This window comes from Nyctibius grandis, chromosome 1 (assembly GCF_013368605.1).
Source record: "Nyctibius grandis isolate bNycGra1 chromosome 1, bNycGra1.pri, whole genome shotgun sequence".
Lineage (NCBI taxonomy): Eukaryota > Metazoa > Chordata > Aves > Nyctibiiformes > Nyctibiidae > Nyctibius > Nyctibius grandis.
Window position 1 is genome coordinate 41038128 of NC_090658.1, and position 26213 is coordinate 41064340.

The 26213-nt window shown below is 36.7% G+C and overlaps 1 protein-coding gene across 3 annotated transcripts in view; it reads right to left on the reverse strand.

Moving 5' to 3' along the window:
- SDCCAG8 (SHH signaling and ciliogenesis regulator SDCCAG8) overlaps nt 1-26213 on the reverse strand; it is a 116126-nt gene that overhangs the window by 20743 nt on the left and 69170 nt on the right. For all 3 annotated transcript variants that reach the window (XM_068408472.1, XM_068408374.1, XM_068408318.1), the window contains exon 16: nt 23190-23321. In XM_068408472.1, coding sequence (XP_068264573.1) covers nt 23190-23321 — 132 coding nt within the window. The remainder of the gene's footprint in view (nt 1-23189; nt 23322-26213) is intronic.

The following is a 26213-nucleotide window of genomic DNA, read 5'->3' on the forward strand; positions in this document are numbered from 1 at the left end:
ATAATGATATAAAAATCCTTCACAAAAAACCAACAAGCAAGGATGAAGCAGTACCCGCCTGGGGGCCAATTGCCTCTCCAGCAGCGGTAAGGCTGTTACTAGGCTTGCAGTACCATTTGTTCCATTACACAATCTCCTGAAGCCTTTTACAGAGAGCTAAAACAACTGCCTGTACCAACACGACACATGGCTTTCCATCCCGACTCTTTGCTAATCCAGACGCTCCAACCATCTTTCTTTAAGATGCCATATGGTTGGCAGAAGCCTGTAGATCTAGCAGCACATCTGCTTGTATGTTACTTCTCCCCTCCGACTCCCCCCTCCACACCACAAAAGAGAGAGCAAATAATTATTTAACATGTAACCAGTTAAACTGCATTTAAAGAAGACAGGGATTATTTAGCTCTAGATATTTCAAAAATATAGATCGTCGCAGAAGATCGTTTGACTCTCAGTGATTTGTAAAATACAGACAAACAAAACAAAGAAATGAAAGGCACATGGGCAAAATGATCGCTGCATTTGAATTATTTAAATGACTGCCATTTCAGACCTTATGCCCGAAGATTTATTTCCCACATTAGTGTGCCACTGAAGAAGGGACTGAATTTTCTCTCTGCTTTTGTCAGAGGTGAATCAGACAAGCAGACTAGGAAACTATAATAGACCAAACCATGCTTTGTTAAGCAAGCAGAGTGAGTCTGTATGCTAATGACTCTGCAGGAATACACTGACACACTGATTTTTTTGGTGTGATGAGCAAAGATTATTGACACTGTTGAAATCCTAGTTGCGCTGGCATGCAGGCATCCAGGTTGTCTCTTTAGAATCCAGACGCTAGGAAGACAGGCTGCAAAAATAATTTTGTTTGTGATAAGTTATCATTTGACCATTTATGACATAATTGACTATAACAGAAAAGAAAATATACACTTTGGAGCCTGAAATTAAAAAAAAAAACCTAGAACATAGAAATTATAAATAAATGCTCCTATAAAACTCTCATCGACCACTCTGTGATGAATAGCCATCTCAGTTAATGAAGGACAGGCAGAGATGGAAACGTGTAAGGACAGACGGCACAATTTTGCAATTCTGTCTGCTGAGGATTTGCAGCACCTTTTGTTCAGAAATACTATTTCCTTGTTCAACTTTCATGCATCAGACATCAAAGAGATAAAAGATAACAGCTCTACCTCAAATGCTGCTCACATGTATTGTTTGTGTGATTATCTGTGCATAGAGAAGCAGTATGTAGCTAAGGACCATGAAGCACATGTGTATGATCTAGCATTTTTCAAGAATAGAAGATAGACATGTATTTGCTCCAAATAGTCTCCCCACATCAACTCTCCATTGCAATGAGCACAAAACGTTCCTCTGCCTTCAGAAAACCAGCTTTCCTTACAATATGGGAATGCTTGTGTTCGACTACATAATGCACAAATCTTTTCCCTCAGCTATTTAGGAGTTAAGCGTTCCTAAACAAACGATGGGGAGACTGTGTCCTACCCTCACAGAAAGAGCAGACCATTGTTGAGGCTTGGGTTCAAACCAGCACTTTTGAGGACACAATACTTGGTTTCTAAGCTGTTTATTTGTGGCTAGTACTTTCCCTTTCCCTCCTCTCTGTCTTAGGGCTATTTTAAATTTAATCGAAATTGCTTTGGAAAGTTTTATATAAAAACAAAATTAAGAAGCAACTTCCTCCTCCCATAATTATCCTCCCATAATTCCACTTTTTTTCCCTCTTTTCCTTAAGAAAAAGACGACAGAAGTTCAAAACACACTTGAATTTAAAAATGTAAAATGTGGCAATGTATTCAATGTTGTAGCAATTTAGCTCAGTTTAAATTTGATAGGGCTTGATTTACCAGCTATAATAAATAAAGAACTATGTAGAGGGTGTTTACAGTAACAAGAGATGTTTATAAATAACTACAGATGAAGATTTCAGTTAGTTATATGCATACTCTTCAAAACTTACAAATTATGAAATTATGTAAAAAAAAAAAAAAAAGGCAACAGAAAACCTCCCCAACCTCTTGGATGAATCTCTTTCAGACCTTGTGTGTTTTGCACACATTTCTGATCATTAATCAATTTTCATTTCAGATGTTAATGCCCAGGCTTGGCCCACCTGCCCCAGTCTTCTTAGAGAACTCTGGGAGATGAGAGAGAAAATTTTTTCCAATCATCTGATTATACACTTTAACTTCCTTTATTTTCCTGGATGAAGAGGTCTTTGCATTTTCCTGAAAGATTCTCAATAAACTCAATAGCACTTAATGGGTCTAAAAATGCCTATTTTATCCATTAGGTTGCTTTGGATAGGAAAGAAATAAGCAACCCAGTGGGATGTCTTCTAAATTGATCAGGTCAAAACCAATTGTCTATGACCATGCTTGGTATGTCTCTGAACATCAGCTGTGACTGAAGTTCCAGAAGATGTCATGCTTGGAGAGCTGTCACACAGGCTCTCTCGCCCCATCCCAGTGCCTCACCAGCAAGTTCCAGTACTTCCCTCCCTTCAATAAAAGCCCATAGAGAAACAGAGGGGCTGGACAACAGAGGTCCTTTGCATATGTGAAATATGCATTGGATTAAGCATTTCAGAATTTAAATTTACTGTTTAGGCAAAAAGTACGGTCCTAGATTTAGGTATGAGAGAGAAAAGGAACTTTGTATATGTTCTATATCTTCTTGTCCCAGAACAGGTGAATGAAAAGAAACCATGGGTGAAGTCTTGGCTAAGACACGCTGCAAACTGACTACTGTAGAAATAAGGTAAATGCTGCATGCTTTCTTATTGCTTGCAGGCTAAGAAAAAATAATATATTCGTTTGACAAGCAATGGAAAATTATGAAGGTGCAGTGTATGTCTAGAGCTTCTCCCTTAACTGCAGTGTGTACCTGCACGGCTCTTCCACATGCTCACCCTTAATGATTTCTGATCAAAAGTGCCAATGAGTTCTGCCACTGGATTGCACTTCAGAAAAAAGACTGCTCTGATGAAGAATCCACTATGATACCTTGGTCAGAGCTACAAATGCAAAACAAGTGGGTTTTGTGTTTCGTTGGTTGGTTATTTTTTTTTTGGGCGGGGGAGGGGGGGCTGTGTGTGTGTAAAGTTTTTAAAGAAAAGACAGTTCTTAGTATATGGAATAATCAAGAATATAAAAATAGGTTTAAAGCTTGCGGTATTCATATTCTAGGTATATCCGAAATGTCTGATACCAATAACTAATAATTGCAAATCATTTACCCAGTTTTATTGGGCACTTCATTTGTAACTTGTAAAAACAACAGAATTTCTACAGTAATTTGTAGAAATAACAGAATGTTTTTCCTCTTTTGAGACAAAAAGAAATGGGGAATTGAAAGTGAAACCCCTCCAATTTTAAAAGGACTAAATGGGGAGTGGGGATATTAGCAAGGGAATTAATTTCTTCCTTCCCAACCACATGAATGCCCTTAGACATCCATTACCAAAACAGCATAGAACTGCTACATTGAAAAATGGCTACACTTCATACCGGCATTTTTAATTTTGCAACTCCTGTTTTGGTATCATTTCTCTTCTCATTCTGGATGGTGTCTTCATGTACTTAGTTTTAAGGATACAATAAATACACCTTACAGAGAAATTAAGTAATCAATAAGGTATCTGAAAGGTTTCAATTAACATTTCTACAAGTTTCATGGTATTCAAACTATTCTAATGTAATCAGTTTTTATTACTCTAACTCTTAGCTATTACCTGATCATATTTTAACAATCAGGGTGATTCTTCTGAATTGCCTAGGAGCTTACATTGTTTATGTGCATTAAACAATCCCAAGTAGTAAGCTTTTTGCCTTTTTTTTTTTTTTTTTTTTTTTTAAAAGAAGCCCAACAAGCTTGGCTTTTGCTTGTATATTCCAAAGCTCGTCATTAAATTGAAAAGATAAACATGAGAAATGATTAAATGATTAAATATGACAAGACACAGAAATTGCAAAATGTGCATGATGTTCTGCAGTACTGAAGTTCCAAATTTCTACAAGTGTCAGCTCTGGAACCATCATCTGGGCTTTTAAACTTTGCCTTCCTCGTCTGACACACACAGATCATGGAAGCATTCAGCCTCCATGTTGCAGTTTGTAACATACAAAGTGCATATGAACAATACATTATTGTGCATATGAACAATACATATGAACAATAAATTATTCAATAATGACATATATTTTACATATACATATTTTACCATATACAAGTATTGTGACCTATTACTGCAAGTTGCACTTGCGTTTATTTCTACAGCTTTGTAGCATTTTAACTTCTGAAATTTTACTTGCAATGTGATGTCTCCTCCATCACAGCACTGTTACAATCAAAATTAATAGGCCAAGATAGTCTTCTAAAATTAAACTCTGATCTGAAAGGTACATTTGAACATTTGGGGATCTCTCTTCAGATGCTGACAGGGAGACATGTGAGCGGATGTAGAGAGAATCTGGATATATGGTTCACATATGGGCCTAACAAGAGCAATCTCTTCATATAAAGACACTATTTCTCATGCTAAGTCTACCTTGTTTTCTAATGTCAGCTGAAAGGAATGTTGGAATCTGGGACAGTTTTCCGCATCAGTGTCTGTTATTTAACTGCCTGATGTCAGAATTATTGTCTCTTCTCATAGGACCTCTGTAGTACGGGTTTTTTGTTTTGTTGTTGGTTTGGGTTTTTTGGGGGGGTTGTTTGTTTGTTTAAGACTAGCAATGCTACACCCTCTTAGGAAATCTTATTCTTCTTGCTTATTCTTCCACCCAACACACCCTGAAATTGTTAAGGTACCCCAACTGATAAAGGATATTTTTTTTTGCAGTGTTGCATCAGACCGTGAGATTACCACTGATTCAGCTGTTAGAAAAGTAATTTGGTATTTGGGATTGCCAAGTGCTGAATGTTTTTGAGCACAAGTCCTTCATCTGAGTCTAGATCCAAATACACAGGTCCCAGGCACAATGCTACACTAGTTGTCATTTAGGGCTTCTTTTTGTACAGCACAGAATCCAATCTCAGCACAAGACAAAACCAATGAGTAGGAAGAAGTGGAAAACAAATCCTGGTTGCTAAGTTAGCCTGTCATGTAGTAAAAGTTTGTGTGAAGCCACATACTATATGACCCAAAGGCTCATTTTGCTCAGAAAGCTACAGTTTAGTTAAAAAAAGAAGTGCAGCAGAAAGGAAGTCCAGTTGCAGACATGCAGAAGGTAGGACTTGTACTATTGCTCATTGTGGGAAAATCTATTACTTTACCCCGATTAGTGTATAGGCAATACCTGAAGCCTAAGAATTTTACTCCGAGAGGTCTAGAAGAAAAGCACCAACGTTCATTCATGCTTACCACTTGTAACATTACACCATTTCACAGCTTTATCTTAGATAAAATTAGAAAAGATCAGTACAGCACACAGATGACCTGAAACCAGCAATGTTAGGATTTGAAACCCAACACTTGGAGAAGAACTGCCATAGTTCAAACCAAAATGCTCCTAAGTCTCTGATAGCTGCCAGAACTCAAAGCATTCAGAGGATCAGGAAGTGACCAGAACTCATGTTTTATGGATTTAAATAACTGAGGAAAACCAAACACGGTAACACCTCTGAGCTGTAAAATCCTAAGCAACAGCATCAAGTGAGGAAAAAAGCACTGGAATAAGGAACAAAACATGCGAACATGCAAGGTGCTGTCCAAGCTTACCTTAACTTAGGGAAAATGCTCAGGGAAGGAGGTTGAAGGCAAATGTTGCCTCTTAGAGGTGCTAAATTATTTTGCAGCTAAGTCATTACAGTGACAAAGGGGCTTAATGGTTTGCAGCTACCTATGAGTCACAGGTTCACAGACAGGTCTTCGTTTAGCTCCCCACGCCCAAAAGAAATGAAAAATTCTTTTTAATTCAGGGTCCTAATTAGGATGATAATTGAAAGAAATCCCAAACCATCACACTTGATAATAACAACCTACGTGTTTACACCCAGACTATTTTGTAGCATATTGTGGGGAGAAAACTAAGAATTAAAGTACACTAAAAGTACACTACCTTACCTGGTTGGGGTCTGAACTCGGTTCCAAGTTTTGAAGGAGTCCAGGGCTTTTGAGGGAACTCAGCCAGCAATTCAGGCAAAGATTTCTTCAAAGGATAAAGAGGCAAGATTTTTTTTATTTTTCTTTTTAAATAAAAGCAACACCTCTGATTTGTGAGTGCAGAGTTTTGAAAGGAAGGGAGAAAACACCATTACAAATAGCAAGCAAAGCTTTCAGTTTATGAATCTACTATTTCATCCATGAAATATCCAGGTTGCCTTCAGCATCATTTCCAAAACACCACATTATATAAGGCAACAACGGAATACTAGGCTGGTCTGTTTCCCATATTTTTAGTTGGCTCAGCTGGAAAGTGAATACAGGCTATTGCCCCAGGATGAGTGAATAATTTAACTCAAATGCAATTTTGCACAAAATTACTTTCACAACTGGAAAAAAAAAAAGCATGGCTAGTCAGACTCCTTGTCAAAGATAAGAATTTTTTTTCCCCTAAACTAGTATCATCCACAAAGTTTAGTTCACAGTGTTACTGTTAAATAAGCAAGGTATAAATCTTGACTTCAAAACACCAAGGTTTTCTGTAGTAAGATTTAATTGTCCCTGCACAAAGTGTCAAGCACAGTACTTACACATTACATCTCAAACAGTACTGCACTGGCCTGGGTGAAATCTCTGCTCAAGAGTAAAATTTATGCTGAAGAAAATGCAAGACAAAATCCCCAAATTGTACACTGATATTTAGAAGAGGTCTGGTTGCATGTGGAACTGGTTTTGATCTTTAGATCATAAACTCCTGGAGGCACAGATCTTCTTTAATTACATGACTACAAAGCACCATGTGTTTCCATTATGCTATTTAAATAATAGATTTAATTTGAATTTACATTTGTTGATGTAAACATTACTGACTGTAACATTACCCTCCAATCTGATGCAGAAAGCCACTGAAGTAGTAGGAAAAAATTCCTTCCCATAAAGATTACAAAGGAAAGAATCCCCAAATGTACTATTTAAAAATATGAATAGAAATTAGCTTAATAGGAGAGAATAAATTTTAGTGGAACAGAATTTTTAAGATTATATTTCCACACAAATAACACTAACATCTCAGGTAACCCTCATTTTCAATTCTGCTCTACAGTTATCTGTATGACTGAATGAATTCAGACGTTTCTAGCAACCAAAGTTCCACTGATTATTAAAAGGAAAGAAGGTAGCATGGGAAGGCTCACTCATTTATCTTGCGAAACTGCTTTAAGAGAAGTGGAACTGGGGGCTCTGCTAATGAATTTAACTATGAGGACTCTAATCAGTTTTGCTTTTTACCAAAATTGATTTTATCTCTGCTTTTGCATAAATAGTCCCTGTCGTTTAGCTTCGCCAGGGGAGGTTCAGGTTGGACATTAGGAAGAATTTCTTTTCAGAAAGGGTTATTAGACATTGGAACGGGCTGCCCAGGGAGGTGGTGGAGTCACCATCTCTGGATGTGTTTAAGAAAAGACTGGACATGGCACTTAGTGCCATGATCTAGTTGACAGGGTGGTGCCAGGGCAACGGTTGGACTCGATGATCCCTGAGGTCTCTTCCAACCTGGTTGATTCTGTGTGATTCTGTTTAAAACTTTGTTTGGGGTAGCTTCTGTACATCAGGCAGGGCTTGAACAGAACAAAGCAGTGCTAGGTCCAGAGACAATTGAGAGAACAGTTCAGAGGGAAACATTTTAACACAGATTTGCCCTGAATGAAAGGGATTTTAATTTTGTTTTATAGAGTATCTGCAAGCACTTAGAATATTTGCTATAATTTCTCTGTTTGGAAGAACCTAGGCAAAAAGAAAAACATTTATGTACCATATAGGTGGAATGTACTGTTCAGTTTATGTCATGTTGCTATTTAAAAAAAACAAAACCAAAACCAAAACAAAACCCCCAAAAAAAGTACTTTCAAATTGTGGAGCTTGCAAGTTATATCTAATCAGAACATCTAAGCACAAACAACAACATCATCATCTAAAATTTGCCAAAATAGAGGCAGTTGAAAGTGGGAGGACACAGCTAAGATAGAGTGAAAAGTAATAATACTCTGTAAAGATTGTATTGGCTTTTGGTTTTGATTGTATAACTCACAACGCAGCTGAGCAAACAAGTTGCATGAAAAATTTTGAGCAAGCGGAGGTTTTTGTTCACTGTGTACATTCCAAATTTTTTTTTTTCAGAAGATCCAGAAATCTTCAGAACATTTTTATTGGGAAACATCCCTTCCACATGTAGAGATGGAGTACCTAAAATTACCTTAGAAGAACAGCATGAAAAGGTAAAGGGAAAAGAACAGAAAACAGCACTGTAAGAAGTCTTTTTCTTCTCTTGTCTTTAAAAAAGTGTTTTTCTTCTTCCATATTACTTAACGAATTTTTTTGCCTGGTAGTATGTGATCCCCTCTGACCCATTCCTTCTTTTCCTTTTGTCCTTACACTAACCTGCAGAAGGAAAGAGTGGAAATATAGGGCCTTCTGTGTGATCTAAAAACACCCAGGCTGAAAAAAAAATCCTGGACATAAGTAAAAAGATCATGGCCAGACAAAAACAAATGAGTATTTGAAGTGCTAGATTTGCACAAAAGGAAGCCTCCTTATTAGATCCAGATCACCACATAAAGTCCCCAACAGTGGATGCATACACAACGCTGTAGGTGAAGGATTCGATTGAAGGTGAATTTGATTTTTGATCACATCATCAAAAAATGCACATACTTATGGTAAAGCACTCTTGGACTGCAAAGTAAAGTGTAATAAATGTGCGAAAAGCATAAGATTGACAGCTTGCTTAATACTTTGCACATGGGAAAGACAACCACTGCAACTTGTTTTGCTCTTGATCTTGCCCACTCCTCCATCCCCAATTCTCATTTGCACAAACCCTGTAAGAGGGTAAAACTCTTTGTAAAAATTGAGGTTTTTTTAGATAGTTGCAGCTTTGAAAGCATGTTTGGAAAAAACGCTATGAATCTGTCAAATTTGTTACGCATGAAGGTACAGGCCTCTCATGTGAACTTACAGCAGCTACCTAAATGATTCTAACAGAGGCTGACCATTTCCAATATGTAACGCAGCACAGAAGTAAATTTCTCCTTTTGGAGAGGGAAAAAAAAAGCTTATTAAGTTTCTTGAAACATTGAGGTGGTACATGCACACGTTCCTTCAGATGTTAAACATTCTCCTTTTACTGCAAGTGATTTACACAGTTGTATACAAAACAGGATGACCAAGCCACAGGCACTATTTTTAAAAGGTAAGCTCAGACCTTAGTAGGACTTCCAAGAATATCACAATGTATTTACCATAAAAGCAATTGTTCCAAGATGGCCCTAGTACCTGGATGTTTATTGCAATATTTCAGTGACTTAGTAAGTGTTCAGACAAGTCAATACAACTACTCTTCCAGTCAAGCCTGAAGGGAGGCAGAGGGGCAGATGCCTTTATATATCGTGGAGTCCTTGAAGAATTGGGCTTCCTTTAAAAAGACGAGTCTTTCTTTTAAACTGAAACATGAGGGTACTAGTTCTGGTGCAGTAGCTGTTTTACCAGCTCGTGGATTCGTCACAGGAGAACTAAAAACCAACATTCACTCTCCCAGATTATAACACAGAATCAAAAAATTGTTTTGCTTGGAAAGCACCTTTAAGATCATCAAGTACAACCATTAACCTAGTACTGCCAAGCTCACCTCTAAACCATGTCCCCTAAGCACCACACCTACATGTCTTTTAAATACCTCCAGGGATGGTGACTCCACCACTTCCCTGGGCAACCTGTTCCAAAGTTTGACAACCCTTTCAGTGAAGAAATTTTTCTTGATATCCAATCTAAACCTCCCCTGGCATCCTTATTTATATTCATATTACTGAACAAAAGTAAAAATAATATTTCACAACTTTTGAATATATTTCAATTTAGTGTCTATAAAGAGAGAGAAATTCTAACATTCCTGTAAATGTGAAGGAGTAATACAGTCTTGTTTTTTGCCACAGAGTATTGATTTTACATGAAAATCACTGTGTAAGGTTTTCATGTAGCAGTACCTTTCTTAGTAATATTACAAAAGGCTTTGTTTCTTTTGATACAGCTTGAAAACAATCCTGTAAATACTGAAGAAGCTAATGACTTAACATCCTTTTTCTCCCCTTCTCCACCTCAATACAGAACAATGAAATCAGTATTCCAGTAGCAGTGAACTCCACGAAGTGCTTTTTCCGAAAGGAACTTTCTGCTTGTAACATTTAGATTAATTTTATATTGAGCTAATTTCATTGTCCACTAACATTAACTTCTTCATCTATTTCTTTCTTTGTCAATAAGAGTATCTTCTAGGTTAGGACAAACATGGCTTTGTTCACCTTTACCTAACACAATATGAATTTGGAAGCACTAGCCTTCAAGAATCAACTTTCACAGAACATGGAACTATCCCAAATACACATCAAGGTTTAACCTAGAAAGAGCTTCCAAGGTTCTCCTACAGGAGACTCATAAGCATTTACTAGCCATACACAGTGCTGATGAAATATAGTCTTCTCAAAGGTGGGCCACATAAAACACAATAACACAGTGAAAGGAAAATATATCCAAGATATAGCGGTCTTCGAGACCTTCCATAGGTCTTCCATAACACTTCAGCAGAAGAGAGTTAAAAAGATAAAAAATCTTTTTAAAAAAGATTTTTTCTAAAAGACTCTGAAATATTGTATATTGCACAGTACTCAATTTATTCAGGTCACAAAGGTGAACTATCAAGCAGACCTTGCTGGAATTTGGATCTTTTGTTCCAAAAAGTCTGAAATTTTCAACACAAGCCTTGGATAACTAACCACCAATCCAATTTAGAACAGCAAACTCAATGAAGACGCTGTATTCAGCTTTGATATACATTTTTCCATGTCAACAAAACTGCAAGGAGTAAAGGAGGGTGTACATGACCACTGCCCCCAGTGATCATTATGGTGTCCTTCCATTTTCAAAGACAGTGTCACATATAGACATATTGGTTTTAATTTCCAAGCTGTATTATTTTACACAATTATATATTCCTTATAAAATGAGCAAAGAACTATACCTTGGTCAGAGATCTCAAGAGGACACTATTGCAAATAACTGCTTGCTACAATTAACCTTTTTGGCATGAAATCTGGAATTCTTCATGCTATATTCCAATTCAGTGGTTGCCACTTTTCTTACTCACTATGAATTTCTCTGAACCTAGCAATGTCAAGAGGTCAACAATTACATCATTCAGAATACACCATGAAAATAGGAGTGACCCTATATGATATCTTCATTTTTCCCCTTTGATCATCCTTTTATTTGACTGTATTTCGGTAAATTATCCATGTAGTTTTTATTTTGACAGCTCTCTTTACAGCAGTAAAACAAAATGTGTGCATTGCAAATGGCAAAGATTCAAATTTCAGCTATGTTTATCCAAAATAGCACTGAACTGCTTCTGTACTTATGCTATACTGCCTACAGCCTTACGGAAGGGGAGACAGATGGGATGAATTTAGCAGGGAAACAGCTGTGGCTTGAAGAAGAGACAAGCAAAAGTTTTGCTATCAGACTTCATTATGTATCAAGGTACCAGTAAAATGTGTATCCGTAAGGCAGCCAAAAAAGTGTTTTTCATTTGACTAGTGATAATTACCTTTTCTCAACAGCTGACAATGTTCTAAGCAGCATTAAATAGGTATAATAATTAAGCAATAAGATAAGACAGGCAGTGCCTTGCTGGGGATTATTGCTCGCCTCGGGTGTGTTGCGAGGCACAAGGCTGAAGGGTGAGTGACTTCAGCCACCCGAGAAATGCAATAATCCCCCAGAAATGCACTGCCTGGAGTGTCTTCTTGCTATTAAAAATGGAAATTTAAAAAGGACAAAATGTTAGACACATTTCCTGTGGATTTTATTGACATGGGTTAACATTACAGAAAGTCAACGAAGACATTTCATTTCTGCCCAGTCTATGAAAGCCCTTTCCCAAGGATACATATGCCTCTGCTCAGCTTGTTTGTGCATTTTATTGATAAAACTGATTTGGGAAGCACAAGTATTTGCATCACCTAACACATGTGTGATAAGGCACGGCAGATTACAACAGCCTTCATGATGGTAAAAGATAAAATCAAAGTGCTTTTTAGTCACATGATTCCAAACATTTATTCTTTGCAATTGTCCGTGCTTGGTGTCACTTTACAGACGAGTTTTTTTTAGTTCTGAAACTGTGTGTGTATATGTATATATATGCATACACACACACACACACACATTTTTTTATAAAATATATATATATATAAAAAAAATATATAAAAAGTTCAGTCACTGAAGTGATCCAAGCAGAGGAAAAAAAAAGGAAAAAAACCCAAACCACTCAAAACCTTAAAAGTTGTTTTTGACTACATGCAAGTCACATAGCTAAAACTAAGGCTAAATCCTTGGTAGTGTGGGAAGTGCTAGTGTAGCACTCAAAAGGATTACACACTTTACATAAGCAGAGAAAAGTTTACTATAATTTCAGCCATGCCACTGAAACAACCTTTTGAAACCAGAGACCTGGAAGTATTTAGCAATCCTGACTTGAATCAAATCAGCATTGCAAAGACTGTTCAGGATCAAGTCCGAAGTAATGAGATATCATACTTGGGACAAGGATGTATTTCCAAATGTATAACTAAAGGTGGACTCTGGCTCTACGAGGTTAAAAAGGACTTTTAAACAAAATTTCACTTCCCCTTTCTTTCCCTGCACATATGAATTTAGTGTTCACAAAGAACAAGTTAAACAACCACAGAATAATCTATTACCTTTTTCCATTTCTTTCATATTTTTCCATCATCACTAGTTTATTTCAGAACCAAACTGAGAAGCCCTGAGCACACATAATGCTGTCCTGAGCACTAGAAATGTAGATGCTAAGTAGGTCATATTATACTGTCCTTCCTTATAGCCACTTCCATAATCTCTATTTCACTACAACTTCTGTGATTAGCAGTTGAGGGATAACACATTTAAGATAGCATTTCCAGAAACTAGCACAATGCCTGTTACTATTAGACTACTACCAATTAGCACTATCGCAAGGCACAATAAACATAACTACTTTTTAGTATTTAATTCTTTAGGATTGCAGTTTTTTTAGAGTGGACTCAGAAACTGATAATGAATATGACTGGAGCTCCAGAAATGAATGATAGTTTAAGTTAGAGAAGAAATACACAAAAGAAGATTCTATCTGTGTTTTAGAGAACAAAACCAGTGGAAAAAGAAGTCTTCAGTCTCACAATGCATAAACCACAGCACTTCCAATTAGTTTGAAAGATGGAAAACAAAAAAATCATGAAGGGAAAAAAAACACCTTTAAGTGCAACATTAGTTATGGAACTACTGGCACAAGACACACCAAGGCTAAACACTCAAAGATTTAAAAGCAGGTTAGACTTATATATGGAAAATGAGAGCATCCACAGTTATATCAACTTCCACAGGAGCAGGACTGGACCCCGCGGAAGCAATCAAAACACTAAAGTTATGAGGAAAAAGCAGCCTTCCAATAGCCTTGCAAAAATTTACTCACTTATTATATTAAAAACATAAATAGTCATTAGTTTTGAGTCTCCTTCTCTTACAACAATAACCTTGAAAACAGGCAGGCGCATAGATTTTGTTACAGAGCTGGTAAATTTTCATTACACACTTGCAAACCTGCTTAAATGTTATTAATCTGTCTTCATTTTCAGTTCCCCACTATATGGGAATGGAGGGTTTTAAAAACCCTTATTCTGAAAATCTCAAGAGTTATACACAGAGATCAAAACTGGAAGGAAATCTGCCACTGCTTAAAGTAGTTTGCCAAATGGGTTAATAGTCAGATTTTACTATTATTGTGAGTTCATTTAAGGCCCAATAAGAAGATCCCAATTACTGTTAAATATCCCAACTAGATATTTGCTGCTGAACCACTCCATAGTGTTAGTCTCACAGTGGCTATTTTTTTTTAATGTTCTGACATATCACAAGGATATCACAGAAACACAGTACAGAAAAATGAACTTTAAAAATGCAGAAGCAACACAATACGGAAGAAAGAAAATAAGGTGAGTATAACAGTCAGGGATTTCAACAATTTAATTTTTTAGATCGTCTAAACAATCAAGACCTGCTAAAGATTGTGAAATGGTGTATACTTCTAGGAGAAACTTGGGAGGGTTGTCCTCCAGAGTTTATACTACATTGGAAAGGCTATTATCTTGGGCAGAAACCTTTATTCTGTAGCTCTGGATACCTTTTAGCAGATAACTTAAATGAACTTTGACATGCTTTTTGGTGCTATTTCTTGCCATTAAACAACTGTGTTTTTACAAACCTGTCAGCAGATGAACACTTTGATCCAACCTGCTCATTTTTATTTCACGTCTCTGGGGAAAGGGGTGAGGAAGACCGGTCCATGACTACTACCATGGACCAGAGATGCTACTACGACGCACTGAAGGCAAAGTGTTTCAAAGCAGAAGATATGGTAGTGGTTAAGGGGTAATTGGTGGATTAACACAAGAAGGATCACGTATCACCACCAGAAGAAAGCATCAACCAAAACTGAAACAGCTGCAGGTTTGTAGCAAATGTAGGAGAATAAAATAGGGTTTCACTGGAAAACTGTGGCTACACTGCTCTCCAACGACACATCTTTTTCAGTATCACTGTGATGATCTGCATAGGGACAAACATTTCTAGATCTTGCCACATCAAGGAGAGTCTGGGCTGAGCTGTCAAAGACATCACCTTTATCCACCTCCATTTGAGAGGAGAGAATCAAGGATTCTTCGTTAATGCTAAACTAACATTTAAATTTGAAAACCAACAACTGTGCTGACAACAGAAAGTAACAAGAACAGCCTGGAACCTTATGTTGTGCTGTTTTATGTCACACATATTTCAGGGCTTTTTACATTCCCGGTAGACAGAATACAAGCTTACTATTAGAAAGCTGAAGCTTTGACTCCCCAAAGTTGATGGCATGAATAAGAACTATCCCTGTGTCTGTTTTGGAGAAGGCAGAGTACATCAAAGCAGTAGAACAGAAGATATTCTCAGGAGTGGACAATTACCAGACTCTTAGCAGAGGGGGTGTTAGAATGTCAATAGCTGTTCAACACAGTAGCAAGCAACTGTGGCTGTTTTACCACCTAGCTTTAATTTGAGGCATCGAGTATCCACCAAGTTTATGGTATCCCTTTCCCAGATATTCTCCAGTTTCTAAAACGCTGAAATTGTGGTGGCCAGCTGTCTTGGTGTGCAAAGTGAACACACTTTCTTTTTCCCCTCTACACCTTCTTCCCCACATTGACTACATCGTTAAGCAATCAAAACAGATGCAGCATTAACCAATCCTTAAAGAAGGTAATTCAGATAATTATCAGCCCATTAACATGACCTCAAACACATGAAAAGCCTACAACAAATTTTGAAGGGAAAAGAATATATAAGGGAATGAAGGTAAACGGAAAACATTAAAAACTGAAACATAAGTTAGACCAAGCAGGTTCTATCACATCAATCCTAAATTCTTTGACAGCTGATTTACCAATAAAGAAAATGCAATAAATCTTAGCTACATTAACTTCAGCAAAACATTAAATATCATGCCCCATCAGCAATTTTTGACTAAGCTGTCATTGATAAGTAACTGACTAAAATAAAGAGCACAGCCGAAAGGAACAATTGAAGGTGAGGAAGAATTATAAGTGGATTTCTTCAAGTTTAAACAGATTTTTGAATATTTTGAATTATGACTCAGCACAAAAAGTAGGAGTGGGCTGATAAATTTAAGGGATGTCATCAGCTTAGAAAAGGTCTGCACAGAAAGAAACAGATGACTCAGAAGATTGGAACAGCAGAAATGGGATGAAATTTTATAGTACAAAGTCTTACACAAGGGACTTAACGCATTCTCAGTTCATAGCAAGAGTCTCTGCTATCAACTGTAATTTACTTGGGAAGACGAGGTCCTGGATGCACTTCTTGGATAGAAAAGGATTATCAGCTGCCATTATTATGTAGCTGTCAAAAAGGCAAATGTGATCCTACGATCCATCAGTCAAGGAATTTCCAGTAAATACATTAATTCCACCATCTGAGATATTCAAATGCCTCCTCCAACACCTCGTAGACAGTTCTGATTGCCCATATTCAAAAAAGATCAACAATCAGAAAACTGAGGGTGACGGAGAGCTTATTGCAAAAACAAGAATAAAAGAAGTAGGACTGAATAGATACAACCATTGTCTATAATTATCTGCATTATCAGTGCAGATAAAACAAAAGCAGAACAAAAGAACTACTTACCTCAATTTTGGCTCAAGGACAAGTAGGTACAAGCTGAACACAAATAAATTCAGACCAAAAATAAGAAGGATTCCAATCAGAAGATCAGTGGTGCTGGAAACTGTCCAGATTGGAGCAGGGAGGCCTAATGACATTTACAAAGCAGCTCAAAACATTCTCAAAGGAATATATATATATTTATATATATATATATATAAACTAAATATACAGAGACAAGCACTGATATTTTATATACATACACACACTCTTAGTGATAGCTGCAGTAGAGGAACACAGTACTCAGTGACCTATAATACATCTTACAGAACATTATTAAGTTCCCTAAACATCTATCTGAAAATTGGGTGTGATATTTCCCTCTGCTTGTCATTTGCTTCTTAAGGCGGCTAACAACTTATTTACATACTATCTTGCAGCATTTTCTGAAGACCCTGTATTTCACTCTTGGTATACATTTTCAGGTTTTCTAACAACTAAGGTAATTTTTGCTTTATGTGTCTAATGTTCAAACAGTTGGGGAATAAATCTTTAAAAACACTATTTGGTGGCTTATGTAATCTTATAGAACTTATTAACTATTTAGAATGGGAATATTATACCTATAAAAGCATAAGTAATATATGCATTTATATAAACACTATATATAGACATCTGTTTAAAGTTGGGGCAGGGGGGAACAGACAAACATATATACAGTAAGGAGACAAACAGTGAACTGGAGAGGAAGAGGGAAGAAGAGATTTTGAACATCCAGTTTCTATTCCAGACCATGTGAACTGTGTGCAAACACCCAAACGTTAAACAAAACCCAAATATACTTTCAGACTCTGACACGATTTGCAACACATATATGTGTGTATATATGTGTGTATGTGCATACGCATCATCCGTTGATTACTTCCTAACAGTACTTCTCTGGAGTATCCACTTCTCAACCTAAAATGTGAGTCTATTAAATAGCAATAAAAATTTAATTAATAGTGATAACCTCAAATTCTGGACAGAGGGGAGAGTTTTATGTGGCTGCACTGCAATGCTGGACATAGTCACCACCAAGCTTTTTACAAACTCCTTCCATGAAAGCCTATACAAACAGGTCTGTTTCCAGCTGTTAGAGCAATCCCGTTACAGCAAAACCACACCAAAGATATGTGGGTACGAATAATGATGCTCAGAAAAAAGTGGAGCATACTGCTCTTTAAACATTGAGGCAACTTTAATATCAAAGATGTTCTGGACACTGCATATGTTAATCTCTATTTTCAATACAAAATTTAATGCATTTTAAACTAAAAAGCCACAATACAGTGCATTTTTATTCTATAATTGCATTTCAAAAGAGATGATTGTTCTAGTAAAAAGATAGTAACAATTGCCTCACTGTTACTTAAAAAAATACTAACATACAAGAAAAATAAAAATAAGGAAGACAATACATTCAACAAAGAACCAACTGGACTGGGAGAAAAATAAAGGTCTTTTAGGCAATGATCAAAGCTTAGTTCTTCCACCAATCGTTATTTCTTGAAAAAACAAAAAAAGCGCACAAGAGCTTTAAGCAGAAAATGTAAAATTTTAAATGCAACTTGATTGCTCCAGTTATCAAGAAATAATTTTAATCAATTGTTCTACAGAAGATTTTCCAAAGAAATCCAAAATCTCTGTTCAGAAGTGTAATAGTGACAGCAAAACAGATATTGTGATTTTATGTATCAGTTACTTGAAACTGCTGGTATATTCTCTCTCTCTCTCTCTATGTCTCCATTCTCATATATATGTGTTCTCACATGCATACATGATCTCATACACTATCACTTAGTAACAATAACAAAAAAAAAATTTAAAGGTGAGAAAACCCTTTAAAATAATTTTAAACTGAATGTCACATTTTATCTCTAACTCCTCGAGTGGTCCATTTAAGAATCCATTTTAGCTACTCTTCCAGATAAGCTTACCATAAGAATCATACATTTCCCCATAGGTAGAAAACAAATATAATTTGTCACATGTTGTGCTATACAGACATTTCTGCACAGTTGCTGCACTACACTAGAATGTCTGAAGGGGAAAACACCCCAGGTAGTTGGCTGCAGACACATCTCAGCAACATGGCACGTAGTTACAATTTGACACATATAGTCTTTATAAATCCAATGTCTATGAAGTCAAACAAATCTCCTTCTTATTTATAGTAACAGGCAAGAGCAGATCTCTGCCGTCTCGTTACACAGATGGTTGTAACATTTTTATAGTTAACTTACAACCACTGATGCCTGAGGAATAGACACACATCTGCCCCAAACTGCCAGTCCTGTAGGCTCTTCTTTTTAACTTTAGCTACCAAAAATACAGTTGAAATACATGTAACACTGTCACCCCCAAAAAGCTACCACAACAAAAAGCCCCATACAAATTTGCATAAAAGGTATTACTATTGTTAATGTTACCCAGATTGGGCAGTGATCACACACACTTTACAGCAAAAATAACAGTAATACCAATTCTAATCACCAAAACTGAAGTTTCAGAAGAAATTCATAGCCCCAGATCCCATATACTGAACTTTGTTTGGAAAAATGTTTGGAAAAAACTTATTAGAAGCTTCTAAATTTTTGAGCCTCATACTTCATACAAACTACTGTCCATATGCTCTTTTTTGTTGCTTGATAAAAAGGCATGGCTGGCTCATCTTGAAAAAAGGAAAGCAATTGCCTAGGCTTTTCTTCTCCTACTTGAAGACAGTACTCCATATTTGCTGTATTTCCACACATCATCTGGGTCTTTAACAGGAAATGTACACAGAAAAGAGCTAGCTATATTAAATTAAATGCTTCCCATTTCAGACACTGGCTGCCCACAGGAGAAATTCACTAAACAGATTACTTACTTACAATCAAATGCTTGCTTTACAAGAAAAAGAATAGATGCAGAAAAGCAAAGCCGTCATTGAACCTTGTACCTACAAGAGTTGTTAACTAAGTTCAGTGAAAGCTTAACTAGCCTGATGAAATCCTGGCCCATGGCAGCTTTGGCAAATATTACTTATTCGTAAATGTGTTCCATCAATAACAGATCCAGCCAGATTCTTGTCTTTTTCTTCTTGCTCCCCAAATCGTTAGAGAACAGAGCATGCACGGAAGTAGATATGCATTTACAGAACTGGTTTAACTACAGAGGTGAAAATGCATGCCTTGGAATTCAGTTTGAAAACAGATAAAGGAGACAATGAACCAACATTACGCATACAGTTACTCAATTAATTTGATTTTGGATTTTCCTTCCTCTGGAATGTATCATTTTTTTGTGGAGTGGAGCACAGAAGGAGAACAGAAAGGTAGTTTAACCTTTCATTTTTGCTATGTATTCTTTTTACTCTTGGCTAGTTTTCTATTTTTATAGCTGCCTTATTAAGAAATTCTATACTTTCTGCTACCTGTTCATTTCTACTATGAACAAGTATCTACAGAATGGGAATTTGAAGAAGTTAATAAAATTTGCTTTGAGGTTGAAAATTTATACCAATGTGCTCTTTGCCACATAACAGACAAGAATTTATTTCTCCAGGATTCAAAACCATAAAGTCACACATGCTGACGAGCTCACTTCCAGTGGCACATCAGTGACCCTAGATCACATTAATTAATACTTTTGAGATGATCTACTCAGCTAAACAAATCACTGTCTAAAATGAAAAGTACATAGCTGCGAAAAATATCAAAACAAGAACAAACTAATATAAAAGAAAAATCATACGTGTATCTAAAGCAAAGATCTACAGGGTTGCTAGATTAACAAAATTAAATGAACATCTCTTCATAAGCTCCACTGCAGTCTTAACGTGTCACCCTAGTCCTGCAACCTATACATCTTTCAATTCAAGTTTGCCCCAATAGCATGCATCAACTGTATCATTTAGATGGACATCTACTTCTTTTAATGCCATATGTCACTGAGCAAAAACACACAGAAAGGGATGGATATTTGCACTACATTGAAAAGGCTGATTCAAAAATCATCTTTAATGATTGCAATTTAAAGTAATCTCTTTCTTTAAAACCTGCTTATATAATTTTGGACTATATTCATTTGCAGCACTTATTCAGACAGAAAGATAGGGATGGCAGAGAAAGAGTTATCTTGTCCGCTTTCAGAAACGCAACTATCACAATTGCCAAGACATTGTTGCTCCAAAAGATATTGTGATTGATCAATTAGATCTTGCTCCTTCCACAAAATAGTTATATCAGGGCCTGTCATATTCTCCTAGGAGAACACAAGTAGTGACAGAGATTTCTTCTTAAAAACATACCACAATTCCTTATTATTCAAATGCAAATGTTAGGTCTCAAGTCAAAATCATTTTGATACAAGAAACTTTCTAAAGAGAGCCAGAATAACAACAGCTAGAAAATTAGGTAGGAATGCACTTTTCAGGATTGTGTTGCAAAAAGACCAGTGCTATTTGTAGCTGCACACAAAGGCGAAACATTGCGTTAAGAAGTAATCATCCTTAATATTATTTTGCCGTGATTATTAGTATCTGAGTGATGGATGAAAATCTGAGGCAAAATCCATTATTATTATTTGTTCTTCTCCCTTTACCAAATAGCATAGTCCGATCTCTATTTTCAAAATCAAGAGAAAAATCACTATTTTTATTTGGTGGAAGTCCTTCAACATAAACATAAGGCACGAGGACATTTATTTGTTGTAGTAGTTATACTTTCTGCTTTTCTTCACTTAGATCTGAATACTTCATAGCCAATTTATAGCATTTGGGAACTGAACTGAAAATCTATTACAGTTTTCACATGGAAACTAAAGCTAGATTACACTGAATTTTTAAAGCAGGTTATTATATCAGCCTGGTCACTTATTACCTGGATTTTAATTAATATAGTGCAAGATCATAATTAAAAATATGTTAAAAGAGTCCTCTCTTAAAATCCTGGTGAAGTATACTGTTCATGATTCAAATACCTGATAATCTCTGCCGTATTTACATATTCTAAAATATTAAATAAGACAAATGCTATCACTGTCCTGTTTTCTCTCTTTGTTGTCAGCAAAACAGCAGCAGAAGGTAAGGCACTGCCTGCAGCATGACCACTCTGCTTTCAAACCACTTTTCTGTTCTGGATTAATGCTTTCAATCTTTTCGAGTGTATAATCGTTGCTGCTGCAGCAGAGAACGAAAAACATTTTCCAGTAGATCTATTTGGTTCTGACAGAGGAAAGGTTGTCCTAAAAATTTACAAAGCAGTCTTAAATTCAACTAGATACTAATAATCCTACAGAAGAACAGCTAGGAGGAAAGAAAGAAAAAAAAGGTTTCATTTTTTCCCCCGAAAGCCACCCTGAGTCCTCAGTGCATGTCCCCCGTATGCTAAGAATCCACCACAAGTAAAGAAACCAAAAGGGAGGTGAGATGAATGGAAAGATTATGTGGTCACATAGATTAGGGACACAGTCATAGCATTTTGAATTTCTTTGTTCTCTGAGCTATAAAAGATGATGACAATCCCGGGTTACAGAAAAACAGGATGAGGTACAGACAGAAATCTGAAAAGGAAGAGGAAAGAAGGGGGTCTGGAAGACTGAAAAGAATGCACGGAGAGCTTGCAAGAAACAAGCTGATATGGACAGAGAAGGAAGAGATGGCAGAAAAAAAAAATAAAGAAATCAATACTTTGAAAAAAATGAGCATACAAGAACCTCGCTGCTTCAACACATGCAAGGTCTGATCCTATCAGGTGGTCAGTGGTCAAAAAAAGCAAACAAAAATTTGCCCAGTCAGGACTATTTAGTCCAGATGAAGTTAAACTGCATTTTGCCTTTCACTACTGACAAAAGGTAGCCTGGCTGATTGGGTTTGCAGAGTTGCCTCTCAGTCATCTCCCTACTTTATCCTCTACCTCCCCAACCATGCTTAAGCTCTTTCCAGTGCCTGTTACACTGAATTATGGAGTGGAAAACAGAACAAGAGAGCACAGATGAACTTTCTGGTACGAAAAAAAAAGTCTGCACAGTGATCTTTAAGGCCATCTAATACAAAGTGCAGCACAAGGCATTAGCAGTCTGGATGCTCTGGCCAGAACAGTCAATTGGTATCAGTGGAAATAATTCATACTAGTCTTGCTGTAGCTGCTCCCAGCTCTTCCTGAGGAAATCACTGCTTCTCTGAAAAGGCTAGTGGTGCCTGGAAGCTGTTAATAGTTCTCTGGTTACTAAGATACTCAGTAAGATTTGTCTGTTTTTACACGTTAAATATTACTAAGAACGGTAAGACGGTAAACCCAAAATATACACCTATTACACGCCATAATGGAATCCACATCTGTACTCTACATTCATATTACCGAATGACCTCCTCTCTCCTTCCTCCCCCCCGCTTTTTTTTTTTAATATGGTAAGACAATTCATCCAAGTTAGAGCAGAGAACAGCCAAAGCAGCCCACACACATATGTACTGGGCTTAAATTCTTTGGAAGACAATGTTGTTCAAGCTTTCGTTTTATTTATCCAAAATGGCACAAGCAAAAGATGTCATAAAAAAAAGTGACAGAATGCTTGGGGAGGGGGAAAGGGTGGTCATTTTCATAAGGAAAGAATATTACTTTGAAACAACCCAGTGTCATTTTTATGTTTGCATAACACAACAGGTACAGCAGAGCATACCACATACTGACAGATTAACAGGACCTCCTACCTCGACTTCATCCTCTCATGCATTCTCCCATGCTGGATACATTGTTGGTCCAATTCATCATTCCGTTTCTGCATGTTCTCCAATCTGCCACGAAGATACTCTTTTTCCTGACTAAGCTGGTTGACTTCAGATCTACAGAAGTAAAACACAGTGATGATGGATGTTGTCAGATTTCATCCTGCAGCATGCCATCAATATGTGGCTTCAGCATTTATAAAATTTCATACATGTATATGTAATGCATAAACAGGCTATTACTAGAACTTACAGAAACAAAACACTGTTTCAAATAATCTTAAGACAAAAGAACATGATGCTGAAGGGTGTCTGGTAAATATGCCAATGGCAATCACTCAGTCATAGGTTGGCTATGCTATTTTCAGCCTAATTTAAACAGGCATGTCATTTGGCATTATGCATTGATATTAAATAAGATCAATAAATGTAAATTCATACTTGTTAAGCAAGAATTTGGCCAGCATTTTGAAAACACATTTCAAGTTCGTTATTAGAAAAAGCTAGCATCTAATTTAAAAAATGGCTACTAGAAGTTGTCCAACCTTTACTGCACTGTACAGGTTGAACTCTCAATAGTGGTACCATTTTAGAAACTTTATTAACTTAATATGCCCAAAATACCATTACACAGATTTTAAAAAACCCCCACATTAATAGGAAAATGAATAAAACCTTAAGAAATAAGGGGCAAATCATACAGGCACACCCTAATTTACATAAAACTTGGTGCAGCCTTTAAGAAAATTAGTCACTTCTAGCAGTTCTTATTCTTCACGGGTGAGCAGAGACACCAGATCCATGAATGACCTGGGACTGCTACTTGCTACATGTCTAACCATCAGCCCATGGAGAAACAGGCATGAGCTGCTTCTTAATATCAGGAAAAGATCTCAGATTAAATTGTGATAAAATATACATAATGCACTTGTACAGTTTAACTCTTTGGAAAAGGTTAATGAGAACATGTCAGAATCTGCTATACTATCAGAAAGTAAGAATCAAAAGCAAGCAAATTTGTTTCATGGCATCTGCCACTCCAGATCTTGAGGTTAAAAAGCTTCAGAGATATCTTTAAACCATAAACTTAAATATGCTGCAGTTACAGTAGAAAGATACTTTACCTTCCTGGCTGTTACAGAATGCAACAAAAACTGACATTCTGAAAAATACAACAAAGTGCAGGGGGAAGGAATACTACTCCCTCAAAAACATGTTGTTACATTGACAAGTCAAATCTGGAAATGACAACATAATCTTTTCATGTTTAAATAGAGAACAATACATGATATCATCTGTGAATCTAAAAGAACATAGCAAGGGAAAATTTGGAAGAAGACTGTATTTAATTGAATTTAGACAGGGAGTTACAGCTCTATTAAGGAACATCACTGACAAATACATTAGAATTGTGCTGATGTATTTGTACATCAAACTTAAATGCACAAGAGTTTCCTGGACGGGTAACAGTGGGAAGGATGTTGCAGGAAGGTAACTGAAGTCAAATTTTTACACTGATCATTTAACAGCAATACTAGTAACTTAAATGTCAGCATTAGCAAAGCATTGTCAGTTGGACCAACTGTTATCACACAGTATGAATGCAGTCTGTACTTGATACTGATACTGTAAGACAGACAATCAGTGGATAAAAGCAAAGGTTCACTGCAGAGCAGAAAAACAGAGACCTGATGAAACAAAGCCCAACCAAGTGGTAACAGGGACTAAACTCAAGACTGTGTTCCTTTTTTTGCCAGCAAAATGCAACAGCAGCATTTGCCATGAGGCAATACTGTAAATTAACACGTTTGTAGGGTTTCCCAACTGGGGGATCCTGCTTCTTCTGTATTTATACGTCGCTGTCTCATTCACGGAAACAGCAGAAGCAACTTTCAAGGTGGTAAAAATCTCAAAGTTTTAAAGGAACTTATTAATCTCCAGCACATTTGAAGGTACCTTGAAGCCTTTCTGGAAAGATCAAGGGATTCAAATCAACCAAAACCAAAATGCTACTGAAAATTACAATTAATGAAACAAAAAAAAAAGTACTGGATTCATTGAAAACATGAGTAGCATGATCTCTGATCTCTAAATTACAGCTCTAAATGTCTGATGTTTTGAACCACATTACTTGCGTTCTCTTCTCCTAAAATTACAGTTGAACTCAGCAAAAAAAAATTCATTCAAGTTAAAGTATTATTTACACAATGTCCCTTCCAAGTAAACATCTAAGAGTCTGACCACCCAGATTCAAGTATTTCACTACACTGAAATTTCAGAGGACAGCACACCTGAAGGGCAGAAAGCCTATTAAGGTCAATGTTAAAAGGTTCATGTGTGTCAGCATTAAAGAGAATGCACCGATCCCAAGACAAGACTGCACACCAAGAGCCTTCATTAATACCTGAAAAAGATCACCTGTAATTACACTTCTGCAGACTCAGGCTGGCCCCACAAGTCATACAGTCATGTTAATGCATCTGTGTGTGCTTCTGAGAACTGATAGACTCAAGAGACCTGTATGAAGTCAATATTATTCTCAAACTGCACAGAGCAGAGCTACAATGTCACATGAAAATGAAAATGTAAAATGCATGTTTGTAAGTAGATGAGTAACAGATTTTGCCAAATCTCATTTACTTGTCACGGTATTAAAAACATTTGATGATGACTGAAGGGAGGACAGGGACAACAATAACCCGCCCCCCCCCCATACTTCTGGATCCATTCAACTACCAAGAAAGCCTCAACTTCTCTTTAAAAACAAGTTTAAGTTTTTATCATCTACTATCCTTGCTGGAAGAGTCTTGAAAAAAAACCCCAGGTTCCTCCAAAACATTCGAACACTGGAGGCAAAGAAATAGCAAATGTTAAATAGTTACAATTCAAAGTCAGTCTTAGGATATTTTTAGGATGAGCTGATTTTTGAAAACTAGGGTGGCAATTCTGCCTTTACTCCTCTGATCTACATTTTGCATTGCAGCCCTTTTTAAGCGCCACCTTTCTTAC